The 27,382-nt window shown below is 59.1% G+C and overlaps 3 protein-coding genes across 4 annotated transcripts in view; 1 reads left to right on the top strand and 2 right to left on the bottom strand.

The window, feature by feature from the left end:
- The window catches only part of SPNS2 (SPNS lysolipid transporter 2, sphingosine-1-phosphate), a 39,892-nt gene extending 38,078 nt beyond the window's left edge, over positions 1 to 1,814 (top strand). The window contains exon 13 of the mRNA XM_003933132.4: positions 297 to 1,814. The gene's annotated coding sequence lies outside the window, so the exon portion shown is untranslated. The remainder of the gene's footprint in view (positions 1 to 296) is intronic.
- A 271-nt stretch (positions 1,815 to 2,085) lies between these two features.
- On the bottom strand, positions 2,086 to 19,799 carry MYBBP1A (MYB binding protein 1a). The gene is made up of 26 exons (XM_039476150.2): positions 19,525 to 19,799; positions 19,265 to 19,360; positions 18,168 to 18,251; positions 17,995 to 18,069; positions 17,786 to 17,893; positions 15,214 to 15,389; positions 14,902 to 15,069; positions 14,656 to 14,773; positions 13,057 to 13,352; positions 12,023 to 12,133; positions 11,233 to 11,358; positions 10,898 to 11,065; positions 10,712 to 10,811; positions 8,079 to 8,175; positions 7,821 to 7,972; positions 7,470 to 7,556; positions 7,222 to 7,371; positions 6,962 to 7,132; positions 6,715 to 6,872; positions 5,291 to 5,543; positions 5,023 to 5,148; positions 4,873 to 4,941; positions 4,281 to 4,394; positions 3,955 to 4,056; positions 2,849 to 2,985; positions 2,086 to 2,701 (listed from the first exon to the last, which is right to left on the bottom strand). Exons 1-26 carry the CDS (start codon positions 19,720 to 19,722, stop codon positions 2,167 to 2,169), a joined length of 3,975 nt encoding a protein of 1,324 aa, XP_039332084.1. The 5' UTR covers positions 19,723 to 19,799; the 3' UTR covers positions 2,086 to 2,166.
- Positions 19,800 to 22,565: 2,766 nt separating this feature from the next.
- On the bottom strand, positions 22,566 to 27,382 carry GGT6 (gamma-glutamyltransferase 6). 2 transcript variants are annotated; one of them, XM_010343641.3, is made up of 4 exons: positions 26,595 to 27,380; positions 25,473 to 25,675; positions 25,266 to 25,379; positions 22,566 to 24,995 (listed from the first exon to the last, which is right to left on the bottom strand). In XM_010343641.3, the coding sequence occupies exons 1-4, from the start codon at positions 26,882 to 26,884 to the stop codon at positions 23,959 to 23,961; spliced, it is 1,644 nt and encodes a 547-aa protein (XP_010341943.2). In that variant the 5' UTR covers positions 26,885 to 27,380; the 3' UTR covers positions 22,566 to 23,958. The 2 variants fall into 2 exon arrangements, with proteins under 2 accessions (XP_010341943.2, XP_010341945.2); XM_010343643.3 differs by lacking the exon at positions 25,266 to 25,379 and having other exon boundaries at positions 26,595 to 27,382.

The following is a 27,382-nucleotide window of genomic DNA, read 5'->3' on the forward strand; positions in this document are numbered from 1 at the left end:
TCCAGTAAATAGCTCCCCTTCCTTCCTTCCTTCCTTCCAAGGGCTGGGTGTGGCCTGGCCAGAACTCCCTGCTCTATCAGGACTTCTGCCCTCCTGGGTCCTCCTGGAGGTACCAGGGCCTGGCTCCTCGGACCTTCCCTGTGGGAGCTACAGCTTCCCAGCAGCATGAGAACCAGGGTCACAGCCCCAAGCCCGGGGGGAGCCCTGCTGCTCCAACGGCAAGTGGAGGAGGGAGGGAGGGCAGCCTGGCAGGGGGCCCCACCGAGCCCCTTCTGACCCGATGCCCCTTTCCCCAGGTGCCACTGGGACAATGAAGAACCCACACTCCCACCTGGTCTGGAAGGTGTCCTACAGCGTCCGGGACCGCCTGGGCTGCCCACCAGCCTTTTGTATGATCCACGGCTAGGCGCCCACCCGCTCTGGCCAGGACCTGCTGAGTGGCCCTGGCTTCAGGAAGAGGCGGTGTCCTCAGTCACCCTGGAAGGCTGTGTGTGTTGGAGCCACGAGGCTGGACAGATTCCTGGCCCTAGGTTTGGGCTGCCAGGCCCCTGGGGCCAAGGAAGAAGGCAGCCCGAAGTGGGTGTCCAGCGAGAGCCTGGCCTGCCACCAGCCTATGTGATCCTGGGCAAGTCCCTGCCCTCCCTGGAACGCAGGGCCAGGCGGCTGGACTTTCCCAGGCAACTTGCTGGGCAAAGCACGATCCGCAGTTTTGAAGACTCACCAGGCCCTGGGCCATATGGAGAGGAAACGGCCCAGGTCTCGGGGCGGCAGTCCCAGCTTTGAGGCCCAGGTGAGGGCCGGCATTCAGGACCACGGCTTTTCAGCTGGCCTCTGACCTTGGGGGCATTGGACTCAACCTGGCAGATGAAGCTGGGCACCCCCTGGCCGGGCGGGTCTCGCTTGAGGCCACTGTCTATCTCGGGTTGGCTGGTGGCCTGGAGGTCCCAGGTGGGGACTGTTCTGACAAGCTGGCATCACCAGGGGTGAAGGCCCTGGCTGCAGCGGCACACCACCTGGGCCCCAGGAATATTTCTGCTGTCTAGCCCTTCCCTGCCACCACCCCAAGCCAGGAACCCACTCCCTCCAGAGGCTGGGCTGAGCCTTGGCCAGGGCCAGGGCCCGGGCCCGGGCCCAGAAGACCATTCCCAGAATTTATGGGGCAGCCGCCAGGCCTCCACTGCCGGAGGAAGCAGCTCTCCACAAAGCTTCCTGCATGGGCTGAGGTGCTGGGAGAGGCCAGCCCCTATCACACAAATGACCCCCTGGGGCCAGGCCTTCACTCTGGCTTTGATCACCCCACTCACGCCTGTGCGCACACCAAGATGCAGCTGCCAACGTCACACCAGCCCCAAACCCCTTTGGGGGAGCTTAGCCCTGTGTCACACACTCCCTGCACATTTGTTGCCATCAAGGTGGTGCTGGTGTCGGGGGCCCCAGTGGCCAGTAGGAGACCCCAAGAGCTGGCTTGGACAATGCTCTTCCTACCCCTTAGTTACTGGCTGGCTGTGGCTTCAGTGGGTGTAAGCTAGTGGAATACCCACCCACCGAGCTCTGGGGTACCCGGGGAGGCTTGATGAGGGTGGGGTGGGGGTGGTTACCCCCGAAGCCCAGCCTCCACCCCAGCCTCAGCCGGGGCCCCAGCGATGTTTTCTTGTTGTACAAGAACTGGTCCAAGTGTTGCCTCCTCTTCCTTCCGGAAGCCAAACTGCTCCTTTATTTTTTAGAGCTGCTGATTGATTGTGAATCTCAGAGTCTTAAGAGAGAAGCCAAATATATTCCTCTTGTAAATGAAGAAATAAACCTATTTAAATCACTCCCTGTGGCTCCCTCAGCAAAAAAGCCTGGGGGTGGGGGAGAGATGTGAGTGACGGTCACACTTGTACCCAGCCTGCAGCCAGCATGTCACCCTGTACCCACCCAGGTGAACCCCAGAGCCCTGGACCTGGCCCACAGGGCCCTGAAGCCACAGTCCCAGCCTAGAACCAGGGGGGTCTCTGCATCCTGGGACCCATGCAGGAACGGCTTGGGCTGTGCTTACCAGAGCAGGATGCCTGGGCAGGCAGTGACACCCTCCCTGGGGACAGAGCCTTAGAAGTGGCTTGTATATTCAAAGCATGGTGGAAAAACAGAAGACTTGGGCAGACGGAGGCTGAGGGTGGCCTGCACTCAGGGCTTCCCGGCCTTCCTCAGCTGTGCTTTCTTCTTCTTGCTCCCACTTTGGAGCAGGCTGGGGCTCCTGATGACCAAAGGCGGCCTTGCTTTTTTCCGTGCCAGTGTGGAAGGTGGCAATTTGTCCAAGACCCCCTTTTTGGGAAGAGCCTCGTGGTGGTGCTTTTGGCCTGCAGGCTTCGTCGGGGAGCCGGGAGCTCCATTCATCTGGGACAGCTTCTGGTTGTTCTTCCGCAGTTTTGGGGACTTGGCAGGGGTGCTGGGGCTCAGGGTGGGGGTGCCAGGGGCTGGGCTCTTGGTGGTAGGCATCCCGTTGGCCCGGGCCGGGACCTTGGCCTTTGTCCTGTTCCTCTTCCTGCCCGTGCCGGGGGGCTGGCTCCCGCCGGTGGCTGCAGGCGTGCCGTCCTCCGACGTGTGTTTCTTGCGCTTCTTTGTCTCTGGCAAGAAGCCCTTTTTCTTCCGCTTCCTGCTGATGGGGCTCTGGGTGGCGCTGGGGATCTCCTTGGCATCCTTCTTCTCCAACTTGGGGCGCCTGAAGGGAAGTGAGCAGGTAAGAAGGTGCCCAGTGAGGGCGCCAGCCACCTCCACCCGGGTCTCGTGGGGCCCCAGAAGCCCAGGGCTCCCCCATCTGAGCGTGCGCAGCAGTGTGAGGGTGATCCGAGTCCCGCCCAGAACCTACTGGACTCCCAGGGTTTTCATGGCCTGCCAGTAGAGGTCGAGCAGGCGGCTGGAGCCGGTGGAGTGCGCGCCCTGCTGCAGGCCCTGCTGCTGCCCCTGCAGCACGCCCAGGAGCACCGTCAGGTCCAAGGTCAGCTTCTGCAGAGGGTGGGAAGGCAGAGCGGTGGTGGCCGCAGGGGGCAGGCCTCTCTGGGGCTCCCGGTGGTCTTCCCACCTTGGCCCCATGGCTGTCTCGCCCGCGACCCCTGCACTCTCCTCGGCCTCAGCCTCTCCTTCTGCCTGTTAAGGCGTCCGTGTCTCTCTCAGCATTGGAGGAAACACATGCCAGGTGTTGGCTCTCCTCCCCACAGCCGCAGGCCTGGTCTCCGAGTCTCTGCCGTGGCCCTGGTGCGCCCACCTCCAGGAGGGCCATCCCCGCCACTCCATCACTACAGGGTGCCAATGCCCTTCCCCCCAGCCTCCCTGCACATCCTGAATGGGTTACTGTTGGAATCCGCTGGCGTCCAGGAGTCCTGCTCTCCTGGCTTCCTCGCTATCACCCAGTTTTGCAAGGCCCCATCCCCAGCCCCACCTCTGCCCGCCGGTACAGCCTTGGCAAGCTCTTCCTCCGTAAGGGCTGACTGGCACCTATGCTGAGGCCCCCCAAACCTTGCCCTCTGGGCCAGACTGGGAGACCGAGATGGCCACCTACAGCTGCCTCCCAGCCCTGCCCTGTGGCTGCCCAACCTGTCACATTCCACCCGTCCACGGCCTGCACCAGGCCTGGAAACATGGCCTCCCTAACGTAGGTCCACCGAGTCTTCTCCCACCCTTCACCATCTCCAGCCCTGCTGGCCCCTTCTCAGCCTTCTCACTGGACACGGCAGTGCCACACCCTTGCACCCCGCCCTGCAGTACAGGGTGGCACAGTCCCTGTCCTAGTCACTCGCCCATCCACGGCTCTGTAACTACACAAATGACAGCCCAGAGCCCCGACTGAGGCACTGAGAACCTTCCCCACATGACCCCCACCCCTAAGGTCCGGCTTGGTGAATGGTACTGCTGCCCGGGAGACCTCGAGGCCCCCAGGAGGAACCCCACACTGCCCCGGGCCGGGCCCCGCCTCACCTCGTGTTTGCAGGTCCTGAAGAGAGTATTGAGCAGCTCCAGGGAGGACAGCGCCTGCTGGTGCTCCGCCTTGGTCTGCGCCTCCCCCAGTGCGCGCAGGTTCTGCGGAGGGGTGGCCAGGCTGAGGCACTCCAGAGAGCTGTCAAAGCCTTTGTTGCCCAGCAGGGACTAAAGCTCAGAGGCAGGGACGGTCTCCTGGGCCAATCCCAATTCCCCGTCCCCCCATCCCCCATACTCCGGGAGGCTCAGGCTCCAATCTTGGCTTGTCCTCTCCCAGAGAACCAATCCCAAGCAGGTGGGGAGGAGGGGCGCCCCCTGGCTGTTACCTCCGTGACCTTTGTCAGGACCTGGCCGATGAGCTGCTTCCACTCGGGGTCCTGGAAGCACGACCTCACCTCCCGCATGGACAGGGTCTTCTGGAGCAGCAGGCAGGCCTGGGCCTGTGGTTGGGTGAAGGTGGCTGCCTGGAGCCTCAGCACATTGGGTGCAAGAGACTGAGGGGGGCGAGGGGGCCTGCCAGGCATGGCTGTGGGCGGCGTGCGAGGCCACCTGCTGCTCTGGGCTCTGTGACCACCTGCTTGCGTGCCTTCACGTACAGGTGGGGGCACCGAGGCCTCCTAGCTGGATAGAGGTGGGACCTCGGGAGGGACAATTCCTACCCATTCCTGGCTAATGCCATCTTCATTCAGTTTGCCCCCAGTAGCCCTGGCACCTGAGCAGACACTACTGGGGTGTCCTCTGTGTGGCCAGATGGGCAGCGGGAGTGAGGCCAGCCCCGCCCCCTCAGTGCCTCTGTGCTCATGGTGTGGCAGGGACAGCTGCGCCCGTGTTCACCAGGGCAGTGCTCTGGGGCCTCAGAAGCGGGTTAGGCAGGTTAATTCACACAGGCCCTGGGCTGGGAGCCGGGAAGTGTCTTACCTGCTGGCGGGGCCGCCCTGGGCCTGTGATGTGCTGGATCAGGACGGGGAGCAGGCTCTTACAGAGCACCTGGCAGGGAGGGGAGGGCTGTGAGGCATGGGTGGGGCTGAGAGGGGACCCCAAGTGGGCAGGGTGGGCCCTGACACTCACCGGGTGCCGGGAGAAGAGGCTCAGGAACATGGGGACCGTGAGGGGGCTGTGGCGCTTGGTCAGGAAGGAGCTCAGTGCTGACGAGTAGACGTGCATTGCAAGGTTCAAGTCCAGGCAGCCGGCAGCCTAGGCCAGGTGAGAGAGCTGGCTGAGGCCAGGAGAGGGCCTCTGGGACGGGAGCAGAGACTGGGCTAGCTTCGGATGGCAGAGGGTGGGTCCTGGGGAAGTGTGAAGTGCGTGGGTTCCACCTGGGCCAGGCCCTGCTCACCTGCGGGCCCTCAGGCGCGGGGCTGGGGTCGGTGCCAGCCTCCAGCTCCTCCTGCGTCTCGTGCACGCGCCCCTCAGCAGTGCTGCCCTTCAAGACCCGGAGCAGGTAGAGGGAGGCGTTGAAGTGGTAGAGGGCGGTGGAGGAGTCGGGCTGGCGGCCAGCCTGCTCCACCAGCCGCGCCACCTGGCCATGCAGGGCCTCGACGCGGTCACCCAAGTCGTGGCAGTAGCGACGGCCACGGCACAGGTGGTGACTGTGGGTGGTGAGGACAAGAGCTGGTCAGAACAGACTCGGTCCACCCCGCTCTGCCAAGCAGTGCCAAGCAAGTCCCACTTTACAGGTGGGGAAACAGACCTGGAACACAGGCGTGACCGAGGCCACAGAGGAAGGCAAGACCGCCTGCAGGTTGCTTGGGAGCTATGTGGGCTCGGCGTGCTTGGGCGAGGGGGCACCCCGGGGGAGAACAGAACAGCTCCCCGAGGAGGGCTGCACCAGGGCCAGCCACCCGCCTGGCGCCCCTCTCCTGTCCATTCTCATGGGGCAGTGGTAAAGCGAGGTGAGGGTTCTGTGCTCAGAACCCTATGTGGCCCTGCAGGGCCGGGACAGAGTGGGGATGAGGGGCAGGATGCTCAACGAGCGACACTGTCCACGCACGCTGGCAGAGCTGAGAAGGTGTGGCCTGGGGCTGAGTGGAGGATGACCACCAGCCACGCCCCTCGCCCTGCAGAGCATCCGTGCAGTGCCCAGGGGCCCAGGCCTTCGACTACCCAGCACCAGCACCTGAGCCCTTGAAGGCAGGTCTGTACCTGGCGCCTGCCATCGCCTCCCTGCTGGGCCCTGCCCAATTCTCCACACCACCAGCCATTTCCGAACACGGAAACCAGACCCACAGCCTTCCCCACGCTCATGCTCCTGCTGAAAATGCCTCTGTGGTCCCCAGCCCCACTAGGGTCAGGCCCTTCGAGGGTTCAGGGGCCTGTGGCCTCACGCCTCGCCTGACCGCCTCCCATCGGGACGCTCTTTTCCCTTTCTGCACTCCCCAAGGCCTCCCACCCTGACAAACTCCCAGGTACACTGCAGCCCCAAGGACTGGGTGGGTGTCCCCTGCCACAGGTGCTGCCACTGTCCCCACCCACCCCCCACACAGCCCCACCGGAGACTGTCAAGGGCTGGGGTGGACCCCAGCTCCAGGGCACCGCTCGAATGTGTCAGGAGAACACAAGGATGGACCAGGGACTGTGTGAGTCACTGAGTGACACGTGACCTAGGGCTGAGCGGTGAGCCTGCAAGCTAGGGCCCAGGCTGGAAGCTTGGCTCTCTCCTTCCCGTACAGAAAGCAAGCCAGGCGTTCTGCCTGGGGAATGGGGGCTGGGGGCTGCTGGCCGCACCCGCCCGCCTGCCCGCCTGCCCTGCCCCGCGCTCACGTGAAGATGCGCGCTGTCTTGTGCAGGAGGTCCTGCTCCTGCTTAGAGCTGCTGCTGCGCAGGCTGCGCCGGATGATGCCCAGCAGCGGCTCCAGCAGCTCCAGGACCAGGACGTTCTCGGGCTGCTTGGTCACCAGCACCTCCACCAGGTCCAGCACCTGCGGCCGAGAGAGCTGGTCAGCAAGGCGGGGGCGGGGCGCAGGGGGGCGGGGATGGAGGCAGTGGGGGAGCTGGCCCCCAGGCTCACCCGAATCTGGAAGTCACGCCGCAGCGCCTTCTCCTTCTGCAGCCTGCTCTTCTCGTCTCGCCGGGCCTGGATCCGCAGCTTCTGCTCGGCAAAGAGACTGGCGAGGCTCTGGTCCAGGGCCATCATGGCCTCGTCCCCCAGCTCCTCCTCGTCCTCGCTCTCCTCTCCACCCTGAGGGACAGAGGCCCAGCAGTCAGCCTGGCCTCGGGCAGGTGGGCACACAACACGGGCACTCACGAGCCCTCCCCGGCCCCGCTCACCAGCGCCTTCCCAGCCTGCAGCACGCTCATTAGCTGCTCCCGGAAGCCCTGGTCCACGTCCCCGTCACGCTCCTCCTCCTCGCTCTCTCCCCCATCGCTCTCGTCTTCACTCTCCGAGCCTCTGTTCTCCTCGCTGTCCTCGCTCTTGTCCTGTGGGATGGGGACAGGCGCGTCACACACCTCCGCAATCCTCCCACTCCCGCGATCTTCCGACTCCCACCACCCCGCCTGGCCCGCGCCGGCAGGACCTCTGCGGCCTTCAGCCACCGCTCGTCAGACTCGTCTGTCACCACCACATGGTCATCCTCATCCTCACTGGTCTCGGGGTTCAGCACCTGGGGAGGAGACCTGGCCACTGACCCATCTGCGGCCCCCGCCCGGCCTTGGCCAAAGGTCCCCATTTCAGGGAAGAAAACAGCCTGAGAGAGGTGTCCACACCCTGCAAGGCCAGGACAGGGCCTTGCCGAGACCCCTCCCACCAGGCGCAGGCTTGCAGGAGGGAGGCTGGGAGGCCACAGGCTGAAGCGTCCCCCCACCCGGTGCAGCTTGCTGCCCAGTGAGCCCCAGCCCAAGGTGCATTCCCAAAGGTCCCAACTCACATCCAGAATCAGCTGTAGGGCACGCGGGGTCAGGTGGGAGCAGACGTGGCCGAACACGCTCCGGGCCACTTGACGCATGAGGTGGCTGGGCTGGGCCAGCAGGGCCAGCAGGATCTCCACCAGCACCTCTACCCATGGGGGTTCCTGGGGGTCTGCAAGGGGGGGATTGAGCCCAGGCAGGGGACCGATGGCCTCACTGCGCCACTCCAGTCCCTCTCGTGCCCAAGGACGCACCCTGTCCCAGGAGCAAGGACCCACCGATGGCCTTGGTACGGCTCCCACGGCGCCTCTCTCCCAGGCTCTTTCTGATGCAGGTCTGGATGTCACCCAGCAGGTCACAGCTCTCTGTAGGGGACTGGGGACAGGGCAGGACACACACTGGGGACAGCCCTTCTGAGCCAGGCAAGGGGCTGGCCAAAAGGAAGCAGTGGCACCAGAAGTCTTCAACAGCCCAGCCACTGGCCCGCCCCGGCCAGCCATCCTACAATCCAGAATGGAAGACCCCAGCTGGACCCCAGAATATCGAGGGCTGAGGGCCCCTTTTTTTTTTTTGAGACGGAGTTTCGCTCTTGTTACCCAGGCTGGAGTGCAATGGTGCGATCTCGGCTCACCACAACCTCCGCCTCCCAGGTTCAGGCAATTCTCCTGCCTCAGCCTCCTGAGTAGCTGGGATTACAGGCACACGCCACCATGCCCAGCTAATTTTTTGTATTTTTAGTAGAGACGGGGTTTCACCATGTTGACCAGGATGGTCTCGATCTCTTGACTTCGTGATCCACCCGCCTCGGCCTCCCAAAGTGCTGGGATTACAGGCGTGAGCCACCGCGCCCGGCTGGCTGAGGGCCTTTTTACATCTAATACACAGTTACAGGATCTGAATTACGATCAGTTACAGCAGTTACAGCCCCCAATTCATCGTTCTAGATTACTTCCTCCATGCTTGGCTTGGCATGAGACAGGATTGAAAGTCATTAGTTTCAACTAATTTAATTATATCCGAACTCATCTGACGGGATAGCCCCAGACTCCAGGCACTGAAGTGGCAGAGTCTGTGTGCAGGGAATGTTGACAACTATGTGATCTTTGGTCCCGAAAAGGCAGACTTCCCTCACAACCCAGTGGGCAGCTTCAACGTTTAGGCCAGGGTAGGGAAAGCAGCCCAAAGCCCTGGTCACTGCTCCCGGCTCCCAGGCTGTGTGCCACGCAGGTCCCTGTCCTCCGGGCCGCACCTTTTTAATTTATTCATTTTTTTCTGAGATGGAGTCTTGCTCTGTCGCCCAGGCTGGAGTGCAATGGTGCAATCTCAGCTCACTGCAACCTCCGCCTCCCGGCTTCAAGTGATTCTCCTCCCTCAGCCTCCTGAGTAGCTGGGATTACAGGCGCCTGCCACCACGCCCGGATAATTTTTGTATTTTAGTAGAGACGGGGTTTCAGCATGTTGTCCAGGCTGGTCTCAAACTCCCGACCTCAGGTGACTCGCCTGCCTCGGCCTCCCAAAGTGCTGGGATGACAGGTGTGAGCTCCAGTGCCTGGCCACAGCTGCACCTTTTATCTGAGGGTTTGGCACAGCGAACTGCAGCCTCCTCTATGTAAGACCAGAGACCCCAAGGTTGCAGGCTCCATATGTGTCCTGGAATCAGCAGGGCTCCGTTGTTATCAAAGGTCTGATGCCAAGACCCAGAAGGGGTATCATGGGCGACCTTTACCCACACAGCTCATCCACAGGCTGGGCTCGGAATAACCAAAGCTGGCAAGTAAAACCACCATAGCCAAGTGGCCAGACAGGCTAAGTGAGAGACCCATGTACTCAGGCTACGTAAGACCAGCAGCCTCGGTAAGAGCCTCCCATGTTGTGAGAAGAAAACTCTCTAAGAATCAGGGTGAGGGCAGATGCAGTGGCTCACACCTGTAATCCCAGCACTTTGGGAGGCCAAGACCGGCGGATCACCTGAGGTCAGGAGTTCAAAACCAGCCTGGCCAACATGGTGAAACCCTATTGCTACTAAAAATACAAAAATTTGCCAGGCGCGGTGGCAGGCACCTGTAATCCCGGGTACTCGGGAGGCTGAGGCAGGAAAATCGCTTAACCCGAGAGACGGTGCTTGCAGTGAGCCAAGATCACGTCACTGCACTCCAGCCTGGGCCACAGAGCAAGACTCCATCTCAAAAAACAGACGGCCGGGCACGGTGGCTCATGCCTGTAATCCCAGCACTTTGGGAGGCTGAGGCGGGCAGATCATGAGGTCAAGAGATCGAGACCATCCTGGCCAACATGGTGAAACCACGTCTCTACTAAAAATACAAAAAAATTAGCTGGGTGTGGTGTCGCATGCCTGTAGTCCCAGCTACTGGGGAGGCTGAGGCAGGAGAATTGCTTGAACCGGGAGGCGGAGGTTGCAGTGAGCCGAGACCACACCATTGCACTCCAGCCTGGTGTCTGGTGATGGAATGACACTCTGTCTCAAAAACAAAGAAACAAAAAAGGAATCAGGGTACTGAGTGTTGAATGTGGTCAGGGCTTCCTGACGGGAAGAACTGACAGGAAGACCCCGTGGCTTTAGGGAACCCGTGGCCAGAAGGTGTTCCCACAGCTGGAGGGTACAGCGCAAGCTACTCTGCCTCTGAGTCTCAGTTTCCCCACGTCAAACATGGAGAAGCAGAGTCTGCCTCAAGTTGCGGGGATTTAGAAGGCCTGCCTGGAAAGCTCAGGACATCAGCTGGTGCCTGCTAAGGGGCCGGAGTGATGTTTCCTTGGGTGCTAGTTCCACCCGTGATGAGGCTGGCTTAGGAAACCTCCCCACATAACTCCCCAAGCCTATCCTGGCTCCCCCCCACAGCCCTCACAGCCGCAGAACCCCGGGCTCACGGCCCCTTGTCCCAGGCCACAGTACCTTGAAGAGGTGGATGCCCACGAGCAGCAGAAGGTGCTGGAAGGCGGCAGCCCTGGGCTCTGAGGAGGGGGCCTCCAGCTCCTTCAGAGTCTGCAGCATCCTGTGGGGAGCCAGGCAGATCCTCAGGCCCCGGCCGCCGTCAGACCGCAGCGTCCTGCCCACCCCCTGGAAATCCCACCTGCTCACCGGTCCCAGGCCTGGCGCTGCTGCGCAGTGAGGGGTGTCACGGGGGTCACGCTGTGGCTGTGATTCAGCAGCAGGTCTGCGAAGTGCACCAGGCGGTAGGTCCAGGGCGGCCCGCCCCCGGTCTGCTCCGATGCCGGCTTGAACTGCGTGCTGAGGGTCTGCAGCAGACTGGGCGAGGGGCAGGGCTTGGTCATCAGACCGATGAGTGAATACAGCCGGCTCCCTCCGCCCTCCCCAGGACCCCGGCCGTTGTCCCCAGCGTCGGGGAACTGCAGGGAACAGGCGTCCTCAAGGCCTTCCACCTTCAGACCTCTCCCGAGCCGCCCCAGGCTCACCTGAAGAAGGCGCTGCTGACGGCCTCGCGGGCCTGACTTTCCAAAGGGAGGGAGAGCTGCTGCCTTGTCTCGGGGATCTGGGATGTGGGCTTCTTTGTGACGAAGAACGAATGGAACAAACAAAACCTGGGGCGGGCGGGAGAGCAGCCGGCGCTGTTCACGGCCTTTTGTTTCCATGGGCTCCCATCCCCTAGTGGCATCACCCAGGGTTCAAGGCCAGGAGGAGGGGAGCCTTCTGTCCCCTTCTGCTCTGGGTACAGTCCTCAGGGCCCTCATGGGCAAGGCTGGAGGTGGCTGGGCCAGGAAGGGCTGGATCCCCAGCTGAACACGGCTCAACCCAAGCTGGGGAGAGAGAATTGGTGCCCCCTTTCAAGGAACCAAGAGACGTGAGGCTGCGTGGTCACGGCCGAGTCACGCCACTGCTCCTGCAATCACGGGGCCAGTGCAGCCCCCTCCTGCAACCGGGCACGCTGAGGGTGAGGTGAGCACCTGGCTCTGCTCGGGCACAGACGAGGCAGGTGTGGGGCAGGCTTCCCCGATGCCACCCATGGGCAAAGGCTCCCTGCAGGGCATGCATAGCATGCCTCAATCTCTTAGGCCGCCTGCAGCTGGGATGCCTTCTGGGTCCCTTCCCTACAGGTTCCTGAGGAATTCCCAAGTCCCCTTGTGCCTGCTCCCCACTAACGACTCAACCCAAAGGCTTCTGGCTCCAGAGGACACAAATCAGGATGAGTTGAGGGGCTCAATTCCTTGACCACACGCCCACGGGAAGCTCTAGCACCTCTCGTACCTGGCCACCTGCTCCATCAAGGACTCTTCCATCTCCAGGTGCAGGCTGTCCACAAGGCTCACCAGTCGGAGGATGATCCATTTCCGCAGCCGGAACACAGCTCGCTCAGGCCTGGGGCGCAGGGGCAAGGTCACGTGAGCCACTTAGAACTGGCAAAAGCAGGCTGGGCTCAGTGGCTCACACCTGTAATCCCAGCACTTTTGGAGGCCAAGGCTGGTGGATCACTTGTGGTCATGAGTTGGAGACCAGCCTGGCCAACATGGTAAAAACCCCATCTCCACAAAAAATTCAAAAATTAAGGCCGGGTGCGGTGGCTCACGCCGGTAATCCCAGCACTTTAGAGGCAGAGGTGGGGGGATCACGAGGTCAGGAGTCCGAGACCATCCTGGCCAACACAGTGAAACCCTGTCTGTACTAAAAATACAAAAATTAGCTGGGTGTGGTGGCACATGCCACCTAATTTCAGCTACTTGGGAGGCTGAGGCAGGAGAATCACTTGAACCTGGGAGGCAGAGGATGCAGTGAGCTGAGATTACGCCATTGTACACTCTAGCCTGGGCAACAAGAGTGAAACTCCATCTCAAAAAACAAAAACTAGCTGGGCGTGGTGGTGGGTGCCTATAGTCCCAGCTACTGCAGAGGCTGAAGCAGAGACTCGCTTGATTGCTTGACCCTGGTAGGGAGAATTTGCAGTGAGTTGAGATTACACACCACAGCACTCCAGCTTAGGCCAGAGTGAGGCTCCATCAGAAAAAAAAAAAAAAAAAAAAAAAAAAAAGAACGAACTGGCAAAAATAGAACATTCCTTTAACTGATCTCAGAGACAGAAAACTAAGCTGTCCCCCTCCCAATTGCCCGTGTGGGACCCCACAAAGAAATCAAGGCCTTGTTTGAGAGCTATGGTGCTTCTCCTCTCTCTGCTCATGGTTTAGAGCCAGGACACGGGTTGGCGGCGGGGGGGGAGGGGTCGCTGGGCTCTGCAGGCCAGGGAAGCTAACTCCTGCAGGAGGGGTTCCTTTGCATGGTCCACTCACACGTGCAGCCATGCATCCTGAGCTTTCTTCTGGTTGTTGGTGCTGAAGTCAATCAAGGAGTCCAGGTCCGGCTGGAGAAACATGCCCTGCAGCCAGGCCACGTAGCCCTGTAGGGCCTGAGGGCTCAGGAACCGCACGACCCGCCAGAAGGTAGGCACCACGGGGAGGCCGTGGTTGGTGGTGGATGAGAAGGCCACCAGCACGGCCAGCTGCCGCTCAGGGTCATCCCGGCATCCCTCTAGGAAGGTGCCCACGTACTCCTCCATCTCCGGGGCGAACTTGAACTGGTTTGGGAGCTGTAAGAGTTAGGCACGGCACTGAGCCCACAGGCTTGCGGCTAAACCGAGGCCCAGGGTCTCCCCTTGCACACAGCAGGGTTGAGCCTGAGCTTGCTCCGTTCCGGGTCACCACAGTGCTTCCGTCTGGTGTCAAGGCCTCCCCGGGTCCGACTTCCCCAGCTTCAGTGCCTCTGGCCCCAGAAGGCCCCTCTTGCCACATTGCTGGGTGGGGATGGCCCGTTTTCCTGGCTCAATGCACGGGCAGAGTGGTGGTTAAGAGGCTAGGCTGACCCTGGTTCAAGGCCTATGCCGCCCATTCCTAGCCGTGTCATCTTTCGGACCGAACCCAACCACCTCTCACGCGCTGCCTCGGTGCCAGGACCGTGAGACACAAAAACTCCTCCGGGTCGGAGGGCTCCCAGTGGGACCACGTCTGGCCTCACAGCCCAAGCTCTTTTTAATTTTTTCCAGTTGTGCCCCTGGAGCGCAGTGCCACAATCATGGCTCACTGCAGCCTCGAAATCCTGGGTTCACGTGATCCTCCCACCTCAGCCTCCGGAGTAACGCGGACTACAGGTGCACGCCGCCGTCCAAGCCAGGCTCCTAACACTGCCTGATGCTTCAAGTCTGACTCTCACCCAGAATGACAGCTCTCGGAAACTCGCTGCCAAGATAAAATGAGCTGCTGAGAACAGTAAACCCAGCAGCGCTAACTGGGCACCAGGTATGCTGGGGTGCGAACATGGTCACGACGACTGTTCTCATCACCGCAACACGGGCGGGGGTGGAGGGAGGTCTGAACAGCCTGCTGGCTACTCACACCAAAGAGGGGGTCCGCTCCTTTTCAAAACTGGCAGAGGGAGGCCGAGCGCAGTGGCTCACACCTGTAATCCCAGCACTTTGGGAGGCCAAGTTGGGTGGATCACCTGAAGTCAGGAGTTTGAGACCAGCCTGGCCAACATGGCAAAACCCTGTCTCTACTGAAAATACAAAAATTAGCTGGGCGTGGAGGTGGGCACCTGTAATCCCAGCTACTCAGGAGGCTGAGGCACGATAATTGCTTGAACCTGGGAGGCGAGGTTGCAGTGAGCAGAGACTGCATCATTACCCTCCTGCCTGGGTGACAAGAGAAAACTCCCACTCAAAACAATCTGTCAGAGGGGAAGGGGTTCAGGCAGCTCACTACTCAGACCGCGGGGACACCTAGGTCTCCGGCCAGGCCCCTGAGGTGCCCTCTCCCCTTCTTGGCAAGGAGAGCCCCTGCCTAGCCTTCCCGGCAGCACTGGGCTGCACGGGCAGGGCCCACCTTGGCGGTGCCCACCTTGGCCGTGCACGTGTGCTCTCCGTAATGTCGGATCACGTCTCCTCGCATCACCAGCTGCAGCTGCTCCTTGGTCAGCAGGGGAAGGGCGGCGCCCAGCAGGCGGAAACACAGGTAGCTAGGAGGGAATGTGGGACCGAGCATGGTCAGAGCCCTTGGTTGCCCTGTGGGGACCTCAGGACTGGCGGCCTAGTCTCACTTCACAGAGAGGGAAGGGGGCCAAGAGAGGCCACGTGCCACACGCACCTGGCTGGCCAGAACTGCAGCTTCAGCAGCCCCTGTTCCACCACCCCCTTCCAGAACCGCAGAAACTTGTCTTCCTTGAGCGCCAGGCGGAGCAGCTCCAGAGCGACGGCGGGCAGCCTGCGCTCCTTCTTCACGGAGGACGCTGCCATCTTCAGCACGTTCACCAGCCTGTTGGGGGCAGGGGACTCAGGGAACGCTTGCCTCACCGGCAAGAGCAGCCGGGGCACCCCCAGGCCACACAGGCAATCTTGGTCTGGCCAGATGCGGTCCCACGGCCCCAGGGAGGGGCAAATCCACCCACCTCCCTCACACCTGGGAACATTCTCATCCGAAAATAGGTTGACGGATCCCACCAGCTTCTTGAGCCTAGAGGGCACCTTCTGCTGGGCCAGGAGGAAGAGCCCCAGCTGTTCAGGGCAACTGAGCATCACATCCAAGTCGGTGCTGAGGATCTCTGGCAGCATCTCCCGCAACGTGGCCTCCGAGACCTAAGGCAGAGAGGTGAGAAATGGCGGCTTCCTCTGCAGGGTGAGCCCAGAGCGGCCTTTTTTACCTGCCAGGCTCCTGACACAGGGCCATCTGGCCAGGCACCAGAGTCATCAGAGGCCATTTGCTGAAAAACTCAAATTCCCAGGCAGCTTGGTTGTTGACAAGCATCCTGCTGATGCTAACTGGCCCGGAGCTACCTGCGCCCACCGCCCCCCCCCTGCTTTTTTTTTGAGACAGTCTTGCTTTGCCACCCACGCTAAGTGCAGTGGTGTGATCTCAGCTCACTGTAACCTCCATCTCCCCGGTCCCAGCGATTCCCCTACCTCAGCTGGGATTACAAGTGTGCACCTCCACGCCCAGCTAATTTTTGTATTTTTAGTAGGGATGGGGTTTCACCATATTGGCCAGGCTGGTCTCGAACTTCTGACCCCAAGTGATCCACACACTTCAGCCTCACAAAGTTCTGGGATGACAGGTATGGGCCATGGCGCCCAGCCAGAGCTACCCATTTAATTATTCCTGGTTTTGGGATTTCAGAGGACTAGCCCATTTTTTTTTTTTTCTTTTTTTTTTTTTTTGAGACGGAGTTTCGCTCTTGTTACCCAGGCTGGAGTGCAATGGTGCAATCTCAGCTCACGGCAACCTCCACCTCCTGGGTTCAGGCAATTCTCCTGCCTCAGCCTCCCGAGTAGCTGGGATTACAGGCACGCACCACCATGCCCAGCTAATTTTTTGTATTTTTAGTAGAGACGGGTTTTCACCATGTTGACTAGGACAGTCTCCATCTCTTGACCTCGTGATCCACCTGCCTCGGCCTCCCAAAGTGCTGGGATTACAGGCTTGAGCCACCGCGCCCGGCCAGGACTAGCCCATTTTATACACAAGGGGCCCTAGGTAGACAGCTGGGATTCGAATTCAGGTCCTCTTGGCTCTGAGGTCAAGACTCCTCAGCATGCCCTGGCCTGCGACCTGCCAGCCCCTGCCTTTCTCTTCAGTGGCAAAAAGGCCTAGGTGTACCTTCCCATGCCAGGCACTGGAGGCCCACGAGGGACCAGCCTTGACCAGGACAGCAACAACAAACGTTTTATATACCTGCCACGTGCCAGGCTCAGTTCTAGAGCGGTACTAGCCACACGGGGCTGCTGAGCGCCTGAAAGACGGCAAATCTGAACAGGGATGTGCCTAGGTATAAAAATACACGCTGGATTTTGAAACACACTGAGAAAAAGAGTGAAGATAACCTCAACGATTTTTTTTTTTTTTTTTTGAGACAGTCTCATACGGTCACCTGGGCTGAAGTGCAGTGGCGCGATCTCGGCTCACTACAACCTCTGCCTCCTGGGTTCAAGTGATTCTCCTGCCTCAGCCTCCTGAGTAGCTGGGACTACAGGCGCCTGCCACCATGCCTGGCTAATTTTTTGTATTTTTAGTAGAGACAGGGTTTCACCATGTTGGCCAGGCTGGTCTCGAACTCCTGATCTTGTGATGGACCCATCTTGCCCTCCCAAAGTGCTGGGAATACAGGTTTGAGGCACTGTGCCCTGCCAGCTCAACAGTTTTGTATACAAATGCATATTGAAATAATATTTTAGATACACTAGATGATGTAAAATGTTACTAATGACACCTGTTTCATCTTTTTTTTTTGTGAGACAGAGTTTCACTCTTATATGGCTTGGGCTGGCTGGAGTGCCATGGCGTGATCTCGGCTCATTGCAACCTCCAACTCCTGGGTTCTAATGATTCTCCTGCCTCAGCCTCCCAAGTAGCTGGGATTACAGGCATACGCCACCATGCCTGGCTAATTTTTTATATTTTTAGTAGAGACGGGGTTTCTCCATGTTGGTCAGGCTGGTCTCAAACTCCCGACTTCAGGTGATCTGCCCACCTCCCAAAGTACTGAGATTACAGGCATGAGCCACCGTGCCCCGCCTCTTTTTACCTTTTCGACAAAGTCATGGAAACACTTTAAATTATATGTCTTTTTTTTTTTGAGACGGAGTTTCGCTCTTGCTACCCAGGCTGGAGTGCAATGGCGCGATCTCGGCTCACCGCAACCTTTACCTCCTGGGTTCAGGCAATTCTCCTGCCTCAGCCTCCTGAGTGGCTGGGATTAAAGGCACGCGCCACCATGCCCAGATAATGTTTTGTATTTTTAGTAGAGATGGGGTTTCACCATGTTGACCAGGATGGTCTCGATCTCTTGACCTCATGATCCACCCGCCTCGGCCTCCCAAAGTGCTGGGATTACAGGCGTGAGCCACCGCGCCCGGCCCTAAATTATATGTCTTTATATTTCTATGGAACAGTGCTGTTCCTGATTTTCATCTGAGCCCTCTTGATGTCTCTGTAGTGGGAAGTGTCTCCCAAGCCTGCACGGCTGGTGAGCTCATACCTCGGAGAGAATGTCCACCAGGGCCTTCCGGGGCTGCTCCTGCAAGTGGTTCTGGTACTGGGCCAGGGCCTGCAGCAGCTTCACCGATTTCCTCAGCGTCTCCTGGTCCTGGTCCCCACAGAGGGGCAGAGGGTATGAGCAGGGATCACTACTGTCCCCCACCCATCCAAGGCCAGCCTACATCCCCCCTGCCCTCCCAAAGTTCTCACCTTCACCAGCCGGCCTGATTGAAAGAGGGCAAGCACTCCGAACAGGTTTGCAAAGAGAGCAGGTCTCACCATTGACTAGAAAAGGATTCCAGGCATAGCATGAGGGGCTGTGGGACTTCCCACCCACAGCCTCTCACCCACGGGGCTGCTGACCTCCCCGGGCCCACTCTCACCTTCTTCACCTGATGCAGGTCATATTTTTCTTGTATCTGCTGCAGAATGCTGCACAAAGGGAGGTCTTCAAAAGACTGTAACAGCTGCCAGGAAGAAGAGGGGCTCAGGAAGCGGCCCAGTACATCCTCACACCTCAACCTCCCATCCCCCTTCAGCTCCTCCCAAGAAGTCTCAGGTGCCTAGTTGCACCCCAAGAATGCCTCTGAAGCTGCTCTCAGGGAAACAAATCTTGCCTCCCTGCGCCGTCTCCACTAGGGTTTCCAAAGTACCGTCTGCAAGTGGTTCTGGGACTGGGATTGGGACTGGGACTGGGCCAGGGCAGTTTTTCTTTTCTTTTTTTGAGATGGAGTCTCGATCCATTGCCCAGACTGGAGTACAGTGCTGTGATCTCCGCTCACTGCAACCTCCACCTCTCAGGTTCAAGCAATTCTCCTGCCTCAGCCCCCACAGTAGCTGGGAATTACAGGTGTGCACCACCACACCCAGCTAATTTTTGTATTTTTAGTAGAGATGGGGTTTCAACCTGTTGGCCAGGCTGGTGTAGAACTCCTGACCCCAGGTGATCCACCCGCCTCGTCCTCCTAAAGTGCTGGGATTACAGGTGTGAGCCGCCACCGCTCCCAGCCACAAAAGTACCTTCTACAGCCCCTAGACTGCTCTGCTGAAATTCTCAGCCACTGGGTCTTCTCTCCACAGCCTGGTCTGAGCCCCACTCCGGCTCATCCGGCGGGCCTGGGTCTTAACTGCTCTTTCCCTTGTCAGGGCTCCTCAGAGAGTGGGCTACTCCAATCAGCTGAATGCCCCTGCAGGCCTAAGGGAGCCCACTCCATCCAGCGCTCACTGCTCCCAGCAGGTGTACCTAAGAGGCCGGGTAGCCCAAGCACCAGAAAGAAAACCTGCTCCGCTTCCCACTCCCCCTGCCTGGACTGTTTTGGAGAAAGGCCTCGCTCACGCTTTCTCCACCTTCATGTGAGGAGGCTGCCTCAGGCTGGCCTCCAGTCAGCCCTGCCCCTCTGCCGCGCTGGGACACCCGCCCTCCTCACACCCCACCGTTTTCACCTGCGTGGCTGGGATCCTGCCAGGAACACCACCTCACCTGTGCGAGGGCCAAACTGTAGCAGGGCCGAGCTGTTTCTCGTCCGACCCCGAGTCCCGTGATTAGCCGCTTCAAGGCGTATTTCATCTCGGACCCCTGCGGAACCAAGCGCACCCTCGCGTTGAACAGTGACAAGAAGCTGCACGCCCCCGCGCACCTTGGCATCCAGGTTCGCGACCACGTGCCCCCATCCCACATCCCTGGGCCCGCCGCCGCTGCCTTGGGAAGTGCGCGGCCCCTGCCCCAACCCGCCGCTCCACCTTCGGCCTAGCGCGCAGATACTCCAGCAGCTTCTCCGTGGCCGCAAGTCGCGTCTCCTGCTCAGGCTTCGCAATGTCCCAGAAGAAGTCCAAGAACTCGCGGCTGTGTTTCAACAGGCCGTGGCGGTCGGCAGGCCGGGCGCTGTTCTGCGTCGCGTCTCCGGGCGACAGGGGCTGGGTGGGTTCCCGGCTCCCCATCTCCGCCACACTCACCGAAACACGTGTGCCCGGGACCCAGCCGCTTCCAGGTCAGGGCCCGGCGCATGCGCACTGTTTTTTTGAGGTGGCTCGGAGGAAAAACTGGGAGGGCGGGGCAGGGGGCGGGGCGGGGTCTGGGGAAACCAAGAGGAGCGAGGCTGGGGCGGGGATCCAGGAGGGGCGGGGACGCAGGAGGGGCGGGGATCCAGGAGGGGCGGGGACGCATGAGGGGAGGGGCAGGGCCTGGGGGAACGAAGAGGAGCGAGGCTAGGGCGGGGCCGCAGAAGGGGCGGGGCGCAGGAGGGCGGGGCCCCAGGAGGGCCGGCATTTCCGCCCTCGCCCTGAGCGGAAGTCCCTTGCTGCGCCGCGCGCGGTGGCTCCAGCCTTCCGCTGACTCCCGCTCTACCCTGGCGCGTGGAGCCCCACGGGGCGATTTCTGAGGGCCCATCTCGGAGACAAACCGAGGTGCAGCACGTCATCCGCCTCGTCCCGGGGTGGCCCTGCGCTCGGAGCCCTGAGCCATTCAACAGTTACTGGCTCTTGCCATGTGCGGCGCTGGGCGGTTGGAACAAAGCGGCTGCTCTCCTGGAGCAACACGGAGCCCCGTGCATTGAAAACGATCGTAATTATGAAGAGACCTGGGAATGCAGGGGTCAGAGGGAGCCTTTTCGGTGCTGGAACGTGAATACATCACCGCTTAAAAACACACCTGTGGGAAGTTGAGAAGTTCCTTTTTGTGGGGGAAAACCCAGCAAGAGCCGGAGCAAGGGCCTGAAGCCTCAGCATGTTCTCATATAAATGTAGAATTAGTAAACAGTCTTGCATGTTCTTCACATGTACCCCAAAACCTGAACTGCAATTAAAAAAAACTCAAAAAAAAATTAGAGATATAGTTACATAGTTATTCCTATATATAATCATAATCATAGCTATTCGTATGTAATCATAACTATATACAGATTTATAATCACGTAATCACATAGCTCTTCATATGTAATCATATACATGTATGTAATGATATAATCTCCAATCTTACTAATAAGTCTCAGAAAGTATGGGACTGAAGTGGCATTGGAAAAGAGGTGACCCTAAGGCCAGATGCTCTAAGCCCTCTGTCACGCCCGCATAGGGCTGCTGGAGGACTTCTGGGCTGTACGGCACTGGCAGCGCCGTGATAGCTCGGGGTTTAGCCAGCTAGGGAAGGAGACGTCCAAGATGGCCCAGACGTCTCCTTCCTGGGGGAGTGAGGAGAAAACTCCGCTTCCCCAAGCTCTTGTGGCAGGCCTGACACTGTCAGGGAGGCCCACAGACACCCGGGGACTTAATTGTCTCTCTGCGGTGCTGTGCTTCAGAGGTCACGTTCTGTGGCTACTTTCAAGTTTTGCTTCTGCACCTGGTTCCTCTTTTTCTTAGAAGATAAGAATTAGTAATAGTAACATAAATCTTAGTGACCTTGTTATTTTTTTGACAAGTATGAAAAAAGCGCTGATGCCTTAGGTTTTCTCCTCACCTGGGCCTCCGTCTCCAAGACACGTGATTGACATAACCCTTCACCGACCATCATTAACTCATTCTACCTGCCCTTCCTTCTGCTTTGTAAGGGGGGTGAAAGAGCGTCCAGGCCTGAGAAATAAATATGTCTGCTTTCTTTTATTCGTATTCTTGTGGCAAGATGGCTAGTGAGAGTACCCTTCCTGTAGCCCAGGAAGTAAAAATTGCATTGCTCAAAGATCTTTTGTATCAGTGCCGAGATTTCTTTGCAGCACTGAGCATCTATTTCCAACAACGGCGAATTATTATTCAACAGAGTCTGTGGTAATGATTTGAGGGATCGCTCAGGGAAGGCCTCTGTGAGGAAGTGGCTGGCATTTGGGCCGAGAGCTGAGTAACAAGAAGCCCTCCCCCACACTCCTGCAAGGATCTAAGGGGAGGAAATCCCAATCCCAACTGCAAAGGCCCAGGACTGCAGGGTCTAAGCCTACCAGGTGGCTCAGAGAAGCAAGGTTGCCTAGTGCCTCGCGCTAGGATTTCATTCTGAGTGTGGTAGGAAGTCATTGGTGAGTTGAAGGCAGGGGCGGGCCTGGATCCGATTTAAATTTTCACCAGGTGATGCTGGCTGCTGTGTGGGGGGATGATGGATTGTAGGTCTGAACAAGTGGAAGAACAGGAAGACCAGTTAGAGACAGTGGTGGACTGGACCCAGGGAAATGAGAACAGGTCAGATGTGGGCTGATGTGGAGCAGGTGGGGTGGGTGATGGATTGGACATGGGGAAGGGGAGGAAGTGAGGGGGATGGCAGGTTTGGGACTAAAATAACCGGGTACATTGTGGTGCCATTACTGAGCTGGAGAAGAATTTTCTTGGGAGTGGGAGGTGGAGGTGGTGGGATCAAAGGGTCTATTAAATCAGAGAAGCCTTTTACAATGGCAAGGGAGGGAAGTGCTGCCGGTCACCCTTGCTTCCTGGTTTGAGAAGCTGTTTTTAGAGGGCTATGGTCCAGAAAGGACCTAACCCTGCGGGGAGGTCAGGGCTACCCTTCACCTTGAATTTCTACATGCTCAACTCCAACCCCTTTTGTACCCAAGCCCCTAGGGTACCTTCTACTCACCCTCTCAACTGCTTCCCTGCTTTGCTGTCTGTTCTAGAAAGTGAGATTAAAACATTCACCTAGCACGTCTAGTGCCCCCGGAGGCAGGAGGTGAGCGGAGCCGGAGAAGCTGAAAGATACCAACCCAGCCTCTCCCCTCTCTGGTTACTGGTCATCTGTGCTGCCCATCAGGGAAGCCCCGACTCCAGTTGCTTCAAAGGCTAATGGGAAATTAACCAAGAGGCAGGAACGGAGCTTGGCCTCCCGGAGACTTGATCTTTATTTTGTATCAGTCTGATTGAGGAAGATAGGTAGAGGGTTCCCTGAAGGGAAGGGCGGTGATGCCAGCAGTACCCTGGGCTCTGCCTGCCCTGCTCCCTGCGGCCCAGTGCTTGCTGAGACAGAGGCTCTGCACTCTTTCTGCTGCCCTTCCGAAAGCTGGATCTGAACTCAGTGCTTGCCCCAGGCCCTGTTGCTTTTTCCTCATTACCCTCGTGTTCCTTAGCTGGTAAAGGAGCCAGCGATTCCCTCAGTTTGGGTGGTTTGAAGAATGACTGTGCTAGCTCTGGATGCCACAAGTCAAATCTAGCTAACGGAAAAGGGCAGAGGTTGGGGCCTGAGCCAGTAGCGAGCACATAATAGATGCACACTTTTTTTTTTTTTTTTTTTTTGAAATGGAGTTTCACTCTTGTTACCCAGGCTGGAGTGCAATAGTGCGATCTTGGCTCACCGCAACCTCCGCCTCCTGGGTTCAGGCAATTCTCCTGCCTCAGCCTCCTGAGTAGCTGGGATTACAGGCACGCGCCACCATGCCCAGCTAATGTTTTGTATTTTTAGTAGAGATGGGGTTTCACCATGTTGACCAGGATGGTCTCGATCTCTTGACCTCGTGATCCACCCGCCGCGGCCTCCCAAAGTGCTGGGATTACAGGTGTGAGCTACCGCGCCCGGCACACTTTTTTTAAAAATGAGGTTTCACTCTTGCTGCCCTGGTTGGAGTGCACTGGTGTGATCTTGGCTCACTGCAACCTCCACCTCCCAGGTTCAAGCAATTCTCCTGCCTCAGCCTCCTGGCTAGCTGGGATTACAGGCGTGCACCACCACACCCAGCTAATTTTTAAATATTTTTGGTAGAGATGGGGTTTTGCCATTTTGCCCAGGCTGGTCTCAAACTCCTAGCCTCAGGTGATCCACCCGCCTCAGCCTCCCAAAGTGCTGGGATTACAGGCATGAGCCACCGCACCCCTCCATCATCATTATTATTATTATTATTATTATTATTATTATTTTGAAAAGACAGGGTCTCACTATGTTGTCCAGGCTGGAGTGCAGTGGTGTAATCTTAGCTTCCTGCAGCCTTGAACTCCCGGGCTTATGCAAGCTTCCTACCTCAGCCTCCTAGGTAGCTGGGGCAACAGGCATCTGCCACTGCACTTGGTGATTTAAAAACTTTTTGGTATAGATGAGATCTTGCGATGCTGTCTAGGCTGGTTTCAAATTCCTGGGCTCAAGGGATCTTCCTGCATTGTCCACCCAAAGTGCTCGAGATGACAGGTGTGAGCTGGGGACACTCCATGCTGCTGGGTCTGCTCTGTTTCTGCTCCAGGCTTCAGATGACCCTGTCTTGTGCCAGACCCACCCCCATCCTGTCAGATCCCCTGATAGGGGCAGCAGCCATGGGGGACACTGGAGACATGGGCGTGCTCTGCGTAGGCTGCCACCTGGAGCAGGGTCCCTTGGCCACAAGTGCTGGGCTGCTCTGTCGGTTCTTGCTGGCCCTGGTGCTGGTGCTGGGCCTGGGTCTGGGGCTCTGCCAGATGGCTGAGTATGGTGTGAGTCATGGCTCTGGCCATTTCAGGGGTCCCTGAAGCCACTAGCCCCAACACATTGGTCTCTGAGTCATCCAGGCTGCCCCGGAGGATGAGGGGGCAGGCCCAGGCAGTAGCGGTAGACTTAGTCGTGTTGCTGAGCAGAAGCCCCGTGCCCGGGGACAGATACGCAGAACCAAAGGAGCCATTGAGCGAGGAGGTGAGGAGGAGCACAGAGCCGCTGCTGTCCACGGTGGCCAGGGTGCTGCTCTCTGGGCTCACGGCAGTTTGTGGGACTGGTAGGCAGGGGTCAGGGCTGGGTGCCCCAGACCGTAGGGCTGCCTCCAGCAGTGCCAGCAGCTCTGGGCCGGCTGAGGGACTGGGGGTGGTGAACAGGATGCCCTGGGCTATGGGTAGCTGCTGTGCTGGTTCCAGCTTGGGCCTGGGCCCAGCCGAGGGCACCTCCACCCCCAGGTCTCTCGCCAGCAGACTCAGTAGTGCATCTCCAGCAAGGTCCGAGGTGGGAGCGAGAGCTGCCCTGTGAAGCACAGCTGCCAGCTGTGGGTTGGTGGCTCGGGCTCCAGCACCCAGGGGGGTCCCATCAGGATGGCAAAGCAGTGGACAGAGGCCTTCTGTGCCCCGAGCTGCCAGAGCCCTTGCCAGGGGCGTGTCCACCAGGAAGCCCTCCTGAGCCAGCATGGTGGGGCCCACTAGCAGGCGTGGCCAGGGCAGGCGGCCAAAGTGTGCGTGCAGCAGGTGCAAGGTGGGCAGAGCCGTGGGCAGTGCCAGTCCGGGGGCCAGGGTCTGCGCTGGGCCTGATGTCAGGGCCGTGGAATTGCCTGAGGAGCTATTGTGGAAGAGGCCCCAAAACATGGCACCTGCAGGAGACAGAGGGGTCACTCAGCATGCGCGGGTCAAGGGCCACTGACTTGTTTCAGTCAAGATCCCTTGATTGAGTCTGGGATCAGGAGTTACTGACCAGGCCTGAGGTCAAGGTGACACAGACCTGGCTCAAGGGGTGGGGACTGCTGCCCAAACCTGAGGTCCTGTTCAGTGAGCCTTGAGGTCAGGGCTACTGACTCCCTGAGGCCCAGGTCACTGATCAGGCTATGGGCTGGGGTTGCGGTCCGGGGTCTGGGATCACTGACCTAGCCCCGTGGCATGAGGATGCACCACCGCCAGGCACAAAGCGGCTCCCACGCCGGCATCCACGATGTTGCCCCCGGCAACAAGCAGCTCTCGGCCTAGGTGGGAGCATGCGGCTGCAGCAAGAAGGGACTGTCATACAGCAGGGAGGGGCTGCGCCCGGTGACCCCTGATCCTCCCTCCCCCGAGCTGCCGCCAGCATGACTGACCTGTAGGGCTGATGATGGCAGCATGGTGGTAAACGCCAGGGCCATGGGAGTGTCCACTGGGTGGAGGGGCCGCAGAGCCCAGGCTTCCTGTGGGGTTGCCTTGATGCTGGAGCTGCAGCACGGCCAGGGAGCTGCCCACAGCCAGAAGCAGCAGGGCGGCCGCTAGACGGGCCCAGGTTCCGGGCAGCCCACCGGCCTTGTTCCTGCAGAGGGGTGTCCTGAGCTACCGCTGGGACAGAGGGATGCCCAGGAACCCCGAGAGACCCCAGGGAATGTTTCCCAAAAGGATTGATTTAGCGCCGGCATGGCGGCTCACACCTGTAATCCCAACACTTTGGGAGGTTGAAATGGGCAGATGACGAGGTCAGAAGATTGAGACCATCCTGGCTAACACGGTGAAACCCCGTCTCTACTAAAAATACAAAAAAAATTAGCTGGGCACGGTGGCATGCACCGGTAGTCCCAGCTACTTGGGAAGCTGAGGTAGGAGAATTGCTTGAACCCAGGAGGCGGAGGATGCAGTGAGTGGAGATCGCACCACTGCATTCCAGCCTGGGCGACAGAGCGAGACTCCATTAAAAAAAAAAAAAAGGTTTGATTTAGCAAGAGTACAAGTTTGCCAAGGAGAAAAGGGCTTCTTCACAGTGGGCACAACTTGGGCAAAAACATGGAGCTGTGAAAGGATTGGGGAAACTGAGGGTAGCTAGGGCGGGAGCCTCTGGAGGGGAGACTGGAGAGGCAGAGTCGAATCAGGTGGGAGGGAGGCCCCATGGGGTGTGGCAGGCAGGAGAGAAGGGGCTGGAAGCAGGCGCCGCCAGGTGTAGCCAGGCCCCAACCTGCCCAGCAGGTGCCTCCTGTACCAGGGCTCGGGGGCTGGGGACCTTTGACAGAGCAGCAGACAGGACAGAGGCTGGCTTGGTAGCGATGTCCCTCCAGATGCACAGACCTGTGACTGGGTCGGGCCAAGTCTAGAGCTGCAGCCTAGGTTTTCACCAAGTTGATGGGACAGTGTGGAGCTAAGCCCAGCAGGGAGTCACCTGGTTCCCCTGAGGGGCTCCAGAGAGAGGGACTTGCCAACCTTAAGCCTGGGGAGCCTAGTTCCCAGACCCCTCCCTTACTTACCCAGAAGAGTCCTGGGGCCTCCAGGGGTTGGGAACCAGCTCCTCTGATGTCTCCTCTTCCTCCTCCTCTTCTTCCTCCTCCAACTCCAAGCTTGGCTCCCAGAGCAACAGCTTCTGATAGACTACGGGCTCTGCTGTCCCCTCCATGGCCCCCAGTGCTCGCCCCAGCCCTCCTGCCTGCCAGCCTTCCTGGCCGTGTCTCAGAGGCCCTGCCCAAGCCTGGCAGGTGGGAGGTGGCATCGACCTTGGGGAAGGGTGGGGTGGAATCCAGAACAGGTCTGGGCAGGGCATGGGGCCAAGGAGGCTGCATGTGAGCCTGCCCCATTAGGACACAAGGCCCGGGGAGTTCTCGCGACACGGCTTCCATTGTGACTGCCTGTAAGGGATCGCAGCTCAGTGAGGAGGAGCCTATCCCTAATGCCACGACCTTGACACTCAGGCACCTGCTGGATGCCCCCCTTTCCCCTTGGGGGGATGTAGCCCATGGATCCCACCCAGGACTCTAGCGTAGAAACCGTGGACTTGAATTAGAGCTACAGTTATGTGGCGACTTGGGTTGGGGTCCCACATGCTTGGGTCAGCATGTGACGAGGTACTGGCGTCAGGGTATCTGGTCTCTGACCAGAGTCAAGGCTCAAGCCTGAGGCTACTCCGGGTCTGGGTTTCTCTGGGGAGGAACTTGGTTCATAAGAGAACTCCCTGGGCGTGTTATGCGACCGTGGTTCAGGAGGTGACACCACAGCCTGGAAACCAAGCATGGTCAAGTTTGTTCTGGGATTCTCATCAAGG

Source organism: Saimiri boliviensis, chromosome 17 (genome assembly GCF_048565385.1).
Source record: "Saimiri boliviensis isolate mSaiBol1 chromosome 17, mSaiBol1.pri, whole genome shotgun sequence".
In the NCBI taxonomy this organism is placed as follows: Eukaryota; Metazoa; Chordata; class Mammalia; order Primates; family Cebidae; genus Saimiri; species Saimiri boliviensis.